The sequence below is a fragment of the Pseudorasbora parva genome, chromosome 16, assembly GCF_024679245.1.
Source record: "Pseudorasbora parva isolate DD20220531a chromosome 16, ASM2467924v1, whole genome shotgun sequence".
In the NCBI taxonomy this organism is placed as follows: domain Eukaryota; kingdom Metazoa; phylum Chordata; class Actinopteri; order Cypriniformes; family Gobionidae; genus Pseudorasbora; species Pseudorasbora parva.
This window is the reverse complement of record NC_090187.1, coordinates 35362296-35372419: the sequence shown is the minus strand read 5'-3', so window position 1 is coordinate 35372419 and position 10124 is coordinate 35362296. Positions and strand designations below refer to the sequence as shown.

General features: G+C 34.6%; 1 protein-coding gene across 13 annotated transcripts in view; it reads right to left on the bottom strand.

The window, feature by feature from the left end:
• Positions 1-2697: 2697 nt before the first annotated feature.
• skor1b (SKI family transcriptional corepressor 1b) overlaps positions 2698-10124 on the bottom strand; it is a 70285-nt gene continuing 62858 nt past the window's right edge. For 7 of the 13 annotated variants that reach the window (XM_067420509.1, XM_067420507.1, XM_067420508.1 and 4 more), the window contains 8 exons: positions 8237-9983; positions 7512-7599; positions 7312-7422; positions 7157-7231; positions 6870-6944; positions 5502-5576; positions 3535-3600; positions 2698-3315 (listed from right to left, as the gene is read on the bottom strand). In XM_067420509.1, coding sequence (XP_067276610.1) covers positions 3218-3315; positions 3535-3600; positions 5502-5576; positions 6870-6944; positions 7157-7231; positions 7312-7422; positions 7512-7599; positions 8237-9983 — 2335 coding nt within the window. In that variant the 3' untranslated portion in view covers positions 2698-3217. Of the gene's footprint in view, positions 3316-3534; positions 3601-5501; positions 5577-6869; positions 6945-7156; positions 7232-7311; positions 7423-7511; positions 7600-8236; positions 9984-10124 lie in introns of those variants that run through there. The other 6 variants (XM_067420511.1, XR_010898585.1, XR_010898586.1 and 3 more) reach the window with 6 other exon arrangements.

The window sequence follows — 10124 nt, the reverse complement described above, 5'->3', positions numbered from 1 at the left end:
TTTGAATTGAATACATGGCTTCACACTTAAGTTAAGCGACAAGATCTCCTGGAACGAAACGCACTCGTTTTATTGATTTATCAATTTATACAAGGCATACGTGTTTATGGATTAAACAAAACGGTAACGATATTGGTAGTTGGTACATTTCCCAGAAAATAATTTTCGTCAGCTGTTGAGTCATTTCCAAGAATAGGTTCTTTCAAACAACTTTCAAATAACAAGACAAGAGTAAACAATTCATATTGTGTCATGTTTTTATATTTCTACATTTGTACTCACGTGCACTCTGGTATTCAATCGTGTCATATTACAATTCTGCAAGTGTCTTTATTTAGTCTTGTTTTAATGTGTTTTATAAGTGCAGTTTGTTGCAGCCATGATTCATCTTACAATGTCACAGTCAAACCCACATATAATTTGCATAAATGCTTAATCCTTTACACATTTTGGCTTAGTTCAATAAAAGGCTAAAATAATTAGGCTAAAAAATGTGTGTGCTCCATATTGACTTAATAGTAAGTTATTCGTAACATTCCTTCGATTGGCTAATTATTCAATGTTTGCTTACCTAAAGCGCTTGTAGGGTAACCGTTAAACTTTGTTAAAACTATACACAAATAAACGAAAAGTAGAAGCTAGAAACAAAATAGCTATCTACAAGTTTGCTTTAAAAGTAGGCAAATTAAAGAACCAAGCGGATTGATTACCAGCTTTATAGGCCAATAGCGCATGTTGAAAATATATGGGTTACAACTTATTTAAAGGTGTAATTTCAGTAATTAAAAACATGTAGGCTAGCGTATACAGGCGGGTTTGGATGAGGGTTAGTTGCATGTAATTATGCATAATCTAGCCTACTGCTATAGTACATGTAACATAATGTAACAAGGACACTGCAAAATAAAGTGTTACCAATATGGTTCAGTGTGTTATAACCATGGTAATAACGAACAAATCGATTAAAGCAGTTAAATATGCTATGAAAAAAAGTGTCCACTAGATGGCAGACGCGCACCTTTTTCCAACTCCTTTCTGTGGATTTTTATTTTATTTTTTTGCATTAAATTTGACAGGGCACAACGGTATTTATTATTTTACGTAGGTTTTTTTATTTTTTATTTATTTATTTTTTTAGTTTTATTATTATACATTTTTTAGAGTATTTGTTTTTCTAATGTTATACTTTAGTTTTTCATTGTGTATTTATCTTTTATTTTAAGATTATTGGATACCTAATTCTACTTATCTGTGAAAAATAATGATAAATAAATAATAATAATAACAATTTTATATATATATATATATATATATATATATATATATATATATATATATATATATATATATATATATATATACACATACAAAAAGGATTGAGCTGACTTGAACAATTAAATATAACATAATTAATACAATATAATAACATTAATAACATTTATTTTTACCATAATAATATAAGTTGATACGTGGGGCAGCCGCATCTGCGTGAGGTGATGCTCTCCATACTGTACATGTTTTGTGGAAGTTGATGGGCCAAGAGAAAAGAACCAAACAGCATCTTCTTTCCTCCAAGGTTGCTGTCAGACTCATCACAAAACCTAAAACATAAGGATATAATAGAGCTATTAAGTTACAAATGCTAAGAATTTATATGTGGACATGTGGTGTGTCATTGACCTTCATCACCCTTTAGATGTAGGAGAAAAATAAGTACTATTAAATGCATTAAAAATGTACTTGAGTATACTTCTTTTTCCCCTGATGCACATTCAAAACCATGTCTCATGCTGCTTGTATAACAAAAAGCATAACATTATGAGAACTAAAAACTGTTTCTACTCTAAAAGTAGCTAATACTTCATAATCTTTCTAAGTGTATGAATGAGTATTGAAATTGCCTCTACATCTACTAAAAATAAAACCTAAAAAAGCAAGAATAAATAAAAAAGTTGATTAATAATTGATTATATAATATTTTTTATTAGTATCCAACTCAAAGCTTTTTTGTAGCTCATATAGCATGGAGCTATATATATATATATATATATATATATATATATATATATATATATATATATATATATATATATATATATATATATATATATATATATATATATATATATATATATATATCCATCCTACATGTACATGGATAAATGCCTAAGCCAAATGAAAATGTAAACATCACCAACACTCAAAATGTAGTGATATTTGTTGTGATGACTCGAAAAACCCTAATAAAAGTTTATTAAACATAATATTTTAAGGTAGCAAGAACACTAAGATATTAGTCGTTATGCTAATGTTGAATTTTAAGTTGTGAAAACTAATTTCAGCAGTATTTTTTTTTCTTACAATGAATAAACTAAAATAGAGCATAATAAAAGGGCGAGGATCGTAAATCGTACAATATGAATACACTATGTACAAAACATGTAGTAAATTACAGTAGAAATTCAGAGAAGCATAAATGATGATGATATTAAGGGTTGTAATGTCCTTGCCCTGAATTTAAGAATATATTTACCAAACCTTTTGGATTTCTACAATGATCAATAGTGTAATAATGACACAGTCATGGCATTATGCAAGACTATTCAAACTAAGATTTTGATATTTATCATGTTGTTCTTTGGGATTACACGTGTAAATGTAGTTCATTTTTATGGAAAGATGAAATAAAGACTTAACTCAAACAAGATCATTTAATCCACATTTCAGTAGTTAGGGCTGCCAATTTAAAGTGCTTTACATCAATAATATACAAATATGCAGATGAGAATAAACAACCGACATGGACTTGGAATAAATAATATATACAAAAACATTAATTATTGTTGCATCTAATTTAACAAAATGTCCTATCACAAAAAAGGTATCACAGGATACATAACAAATATATGCATTGCACATAGCCACTTAATACCAGTGATTTCTACAGCTGATGAAAATATGTTTAAGTGGGATGTCATTTTTTTATAATGCAATTTTCTAGAACTTTATATAAATTATACAGTACATACAGTGACTCTGAAAACACTCCTTTGCAAATGAAAATGACTTCATTACAGTGTATAGGCTAAAATACTACAGTACACACTTGCTTATTCCAGGTCTAAAGGTTGACAGTGTTTCGCAGAGGAAGAAAAGTAAAGTTTTATTTGACACAGCAGTATTTCTAAAGGACATGTTTGTCTTGAATAGGTGTCCATCAAGGTGGTAGAAGAGGAGACTTGAAGGTGCAGGTCCCAGTGCAGTGACGGGGAGTCAGCATCTTACACGAGAAATGGTGTAGTGCGTCGTGAGCTTCTGGGAAAAAAGTGAACGAGTCGTTTAAAACATAAGTGGCATACGAGTATGTGTTAGTGTGTGTTGATGAGTTCTAGGACAATAACTGCTAATACACTGCAGTACGGCTCAAGAGTTATCAAAAATATTCAAGGTCGCACATCTGAATATGGTCACACTGCCTAACTTCCTAGACTTTTCAATGCTTATATTTGCTTGCCTTTTTTCAGAATCGGTTACCTTTTAACTTCTGCTGAATAGCATATCGTGTCTTTCTCTCATGGTCCAACTCGCTGCACAAAGTGTCTGCGCAGGAGAGACAAAGGATATCTCAGGTGTGGATTTTCCCCCTGCCATCTAAACTGGTTATGTGAATGGCCTTTTCTGGCATCCAACTTCAGAAGCTGACAAAAACCATCAGTTCCCTGTCTATGCAACTCGCATAAACCGCATAAGCATAATGCTTAGAAGCAAATAAAAGGCTGAACAAACTCACGTGAACTTCAAACTACAGAGGGTGCAATCAGTTACAGTACAGGCCAAAAGTTTGGACTCATTACTATTTGTGATATTTTTGAAAGAAGTTTCTTCCGCTCATCAAGCCTGTATTTATTTGATCAAAAATACAGATTTTTTTTTTAATATTGTGATATATTATTACAATTTTAAAAAATGTGTTTTTTAATTTATTATACTTTAAATTATCATTTATTTCTCTGATGCAAAGCTAAATTTTCAGGATCATTCCTCCAGTCTCCAGTGTCACATGATCCTTCAGAAATCATTCTAATATTCTGATTTATTATGAGTGTTGGAAACAGTTCTGCTGCCTAATATATTTGATGAATACAAGGTTCAAAAGAACTGCATTTATTCAAAATAAAAACATATTTTTTAAATAATATAAATCTCCTTTACTATCAATTTTTACAATTTAACACATCCTTGCTGCATAAAATTATTGATTTATTTCAAAAAAAGAAAGAAAAAAATTACCGACCAGTAGTGTATATTGTTGTTACAAAAGATTTCTATTTTTAAAACATTTGCTTCTTTTTTTAACTTTTTATTTATTTATTATTTAACTTTTTATTCATCAAAGTATTATAAAAAGTATCACAGGTTATAAAAAAACATTAAGGAGCAGAACTGTTTCCAACTTTGAAAATGAATCCTCATCTTAGAATGATTTCTGAAGGATCATGTGACACTGAAGATCCTGAAAATTCAGCTTTGATCACAGAAATAAATGATCATTTAAAGTGTAATATATTGAAAACCAATTATTTTAAATTGTAATAATATATCACAACATTACATTTTTTTCTGTATTTTTGATCAAATAAATGCAGGCTTGATGAGCAGAAGAAACTTCTTTCAAAAACATTACAGATAGTAATGTGTCCAAACCTTTGGCCTGTACTGTGTGTGATAGAAACAGTTTAGTGTGTTATAGGGGTGTAACAATACCCTCGTGTCACAATTCGATACGTATCAAGACACTGAACTCATGATGCAAAATGATTGGGATAGTCCAAGACATATGCTAAAAGGTTAACAAAAAAATGTACGGGGCTTAGCACAAGATCTCGGGCCCTATGCATAGGCAGTCCTGATGGGCCCACATGTTTCATATTAAAATATATTTCAGATTTTATAAGGGCCCTCTCTCCCATTAGGGCCCTGGTAATCAGTACTGGTTTTACCCCCAGTCTGACACCCCTGTTTGGTATTACATTGATGGTGGAAATGAATAGGCTTGGACCTGGTGCTGGTAACCCAACGCAGAGGACAATGTGACATCAGAATAAAATTATTCATGACTCTGAAGCTGAAAATACAGAATTTTTTAAGATGAATATGCTTGTACTCGGCCACTGACTAGATATATGTAAACTATTGTAGGCCACTTTTTACTGGTAAAATAAGACATTTGGCATTATCAGGACCTACAAATATTCCACAATTGCAATATTATACATTATATTCAACATTATATATAATATTTTAATGTAGTAGAGACACTAAAACGCTCTAAACTTGAATTTATTTACACACAAGACAGATTGTCACTAACTTGTCACTAACCACGATAAAAATTGTTGCAATTTTATATTGCGATATATTGTGACACGACATATTGTTACACCTCTAGTGTGTTTCATTTCATTCAGTACAAAAGCTGTCGTGTGAAGTCGAACGCTTACCTCGAACAATCTGCAGTTGCTGCACCATTTCCTCTCTGTAGGAAAGCTCCCTTTTCATTTGGTCTTGAAAACTGTCTAAGAAGAAAATGTGAGGTAAATTAAATATCAAAATACATATCGCTATATGCACAAAAGAAAATATTATAATAGTGCTTTACAAAAATATTTAGGCCCCTAATTATTTCTCTCATTTGTCTGATTTAACATGCATTTATTTATTCATATATGAATTATATGTGAAGCTGTTTTATTTTATTTCTTAAAAAAGAAAACCTTTTTGCAATGTTTTACAATTGTGTACAGTCATGATGTCTTTTGGGGTAATAACATTTCATTAACAACGGATCGTTGCACGAATCAGTCTATTTAAATCATCGTTACACTAAAATTGATCACAAGCTTTACGTATTCTCTGTATTATTCATTCTCAATTTTTGCTCATCTGACAGTATGAATTATTCCTCAACATTACATTCCACCAACTGACTCCAAAACATTTTCACTGTCATGAAATTTGGTTCAGACTTTCATATGGTTGAGTGCCATGCCAAACTCTTTAGTTTGATGACTCTTTGTTGCATCTTTGACAGACTCCCTCTTATTTACACATGACAAAATTATTTGATAACAGAGTATTGTGAGATTTTATATAGTTGTAGCAATTTAATTTTAAAATGGCCAACTATTAATCAGCATTTTAAAGGTAACCCGTAATGCATTTGTATCCATAGCTGTTAAAAATAAACTATATTCAAACAGCATTTTTTTTACTGTTCGCAAAGTTTCAGTTCTTATATAAATCACAGTAACACTTTAAAATAAGGTTACTTAAGTTAAGATTACACTCTAAAAAATGCTGGGTTGTTTAACCCAATTTTAGGTCAAATATGGTCAAACCCAGCAGTTGAGTTACATTTTTCAATAAAATATGTGTTTGTCCATATTTGACCCAAATTTGAGTTAAAGCAACCCAGAATTTTTTTTATGAAAGTTGATGCATTAACTAACAATAAGCAAAGCATTTATGCTTTTTTTGATTGCTAAAAAAGCACAAAGAGATTGAGATTCAATAAACTGAGATGCTATTTTTGATTGCAATAAAGTTGGTGTTAACTTTAAGTATCTTTCATTGTTAGTTCATGCTAACTAATGTTAACAAATGTTAAGTGTTACCAATGTCACATTTCAATTTAGTTAAGTTTTGTATATAAATAAATAAATAAATAAAAACTCCTGTTCAGATCATTCAAAGATCACTAGAGATTTAGTTAATGATCTAATCTTATGATCCGATGGACTTTTGTGTGTGTAGGAAAATGCAAAAAATGTATAGGCTATAAGAAAGAAAATTAACATAAAACAACCTACCTTTTAGATTCTGGAATTCACGTTCCAACTTTTTTCTAAGCTCGACTTGTTCCACAAGCTGTTTCTGCAATTCCTCTGTTATAATAAATAAAGAAGCAGCTTATTCAAATGTTTCAAAATGACTTTTTATGGTTTATTGCATGCTATTGCTAAAAACCCCAAACCATCATTTCCAGAAGCAACAAATTAAGGTACTATTTTGTGGTGCCATAATTTTCCTCATGATCAGTTCTGCTAAATATGTGGACTAGTGGTGATGCTCAGTCATGTATTGTTCTGTTAGTTACCTTTGGCCATGTTCTCTATGTTTTTCTCAATCGAGGCGCCCCTGCTGCCAGTGTCATTACGCATTGCCTCCTCATCTGCACACACAACAAATAAAGCATGAAGAAAATCACCAGACTGGTGTTGACTATCAGGAGGTCCAGTGAACTGTACGCACCATCAGTTGGCTCCTTCAGGCGCTCCTCGTTGACATTGGTTTGATCCTGTTGAGTTTTGGGTTCCATCTCCTCCACTGTAGAGGAAGGTTCTTCTTCATGCACGTCTTTAACTATAAGCAAATATATTTATGTTACAAACGGGTTATGCTAAAAACTTTTTCTTTAAAAATAAAAATCCACATGATGTAAAAAAGCGTACCACTAGGCTCGCGTGGATAAGAGGTCGTTGAACCAAAATAAGATGCGCTCATTTGATGCACGTGCTCGTCTCTTTCACGCGCATAGACCTGTAAAATTGAGCATACAATTATTCGCAATTATCCACTTTCACATTTTCTGTTTGAATGTGACGAGCAGAATTAGAGTGGAACATTAGGCATATATTGCATATATTTTGATGCAAGCCTAATTGCATATTTAATGAACTAAGATTAGAGCCATTCACAAACAAATTAGCTGAATTAATTATTACGTTTTAAAACCATCGCGACAATTTTTCCACAGGATGCATTGCATTCACATCATTTATTATATTAACAACAATTACCCGAATAATGTAAATTTAATTAAAATACGTTTTACATAACACAAGTACATCGAAAAATTTAGTTGAAGTTGAGAAAAAAAGGGAAACGTTAGATTAATATTTTTACTATAACTACCAATTGTATCCCATATTTAGAAAGCAGATGTATCCTATATATATATATATATATATATATATATATATATATATATATATATATATATATATATATATATATATATATATATATATATATATCTCGTTTTTTTAAATAGCCTAAAGGAATAATAATAATAATGTCTATAGGTGAATAGCCTATAATCATGAATAAATTCATAAAACAAATCTTGCTTATTAGGCCACCTTGTTTTTAAATGAAATTGTATTTAGTTGCTCACCTCAAAGCGCGTCGTGTGTTTATTGCCGTGGCTCTCCACATCAGTCGAGCGCGTTTCACTTAAATTTGTCGTGTGTGGATCACTCATGGTGTGGATCTGGCTATTCTCTTGGTCTTGACCTTTAACCCCGTCACTCGGCGCTACGGCCAAACTGTGGGGACTCCGCCGGTCATCCACAGACAGCGGCAGACATTCCTCATCCTCGTGCGCCTTATGTGACTCCACATCCACATCCGGATCGTCCACGCTGTCCACGTCCGGAGACACCGACCTATAACTAGAACTTTCACTCAAGAAATCTGGTGACATGTAGCCGGATCGAGGACCAGAATACGGACCCCTACTGCCGTATAGTTTCGCGATGCTCTCAACATCTTTAACAACAGGCCTGAATGCCGATATGTAGCTTATTTTTCTGGTGGTGGTTGGCATTCCTTCTATAGACCTGCTCTCATCCCCAGATTTATCCTCCTCGTTCCGGGTGGACTGAGTACTGGAGCACCGTTCGTTATCAAGTAAACTATCTTTAGGGGTGCTCGTGCTTCTGTCACTTTGCTCTGACGCGTCTAGGTCAGTATGTCTGGTGCATAACACGTCAGATGGAGGTTTAGGTTGGGCATGGTGGTATGTTGGCATGGCCAAGCTGCCCGTCGTAGGCCAAAACATCGGAAAGGAGGGATAGGCGCTGTCCTTAGCACTCGGCCAGAACACACCTGACAGGTTTGTCTTGTTTGGCTCTCCCATCGCCACACCGTCGTCCTTCTTTTGACACAATCCAAAAGCCGGGAAACCGTATGGATGTGGAAAGAGCGGTGGTGGAATTTTCTGTAACATCCCAAAACTCTTACTGGGCACCGGGATAACGGGGTAACTGCGGATGCTGCTCGGCATGGTCACGTTGCCCCTGTCATCCTCACATCGGAGAGTTTTGTGGGGCACCTCAGACGGTTCCCCCTGGGTCTGACCTCCCGGTCGTTGCGTACTATGCGAGGACGAACTTTCAGACCCGCCGATTGGCAGCGTCCTCTTGCGGCTGCCACCGTTAAACATGGCTTTGACATCTTCCCAGGCGTGGGCCACGTCATCGGGTGAGTTTTTATCGCTCAGTTTTAAGTGTCTTCTCCACGAGTTGAAGTTTGCTGCGTCGGGTTGCGTGTATTTGGACTCCGGCGTGCGATGAGAGTGAAATATGAACTTGTTTGGAGAGAAATACATGTTGCAGAACGAACACTTAATGCACTTCGCTCTCGAGCTGTTGTATCTGGCAGGGATGAAATTGCCCCGGCTGCCCCACGCGCATTCGTGCGACACGTCAAAAGCGAAATTTTCCGGTAACTTCGGCGGGCTGTGGGCGCCCAGGAAAGACTTGCAGAGCCTCTCTGCCTCTCGCTTTGTAATCATCCCGCAGCGTCTCGAGGAAATAGGCATAGCCCCCGCGCGCCTGAGAATCTCCAACTGGACCGGAGTGCACTGCACACAGGTGATGCCCAGGGCCACGCGCCGGTTGTGGATTTCGTTGTAGCTGTAGTTTTTCAGAAGGGTGTTGGATATTTGGGCGAGGCAAAGTCTTTCTTGACCGTCTATGACTAGTGAAACAATCGGTATTCCGTATAAAGAGGTCTCACTGACTTGGTTCGGCTTGAGTGTTGGGCCAGAGTAAGACGGCAAGTCTTGTTTGGAGTTCGGCGAACAGCTGGAGTCTCTTCCAGCCGGGAGCTGATTTGGGATAGATTCCATTCCTGGAAATCTGTGAAGAGGGACAAGAAGAATATCTATTTGTTAAAGATTTATAATAGGCTACTCTACTGAAATACAAACTGAAAAAAAAATAAGAAAAACGATTAAAAAAAATTATTAGGCTATAATAATGAGAATGAAACAAGAATGT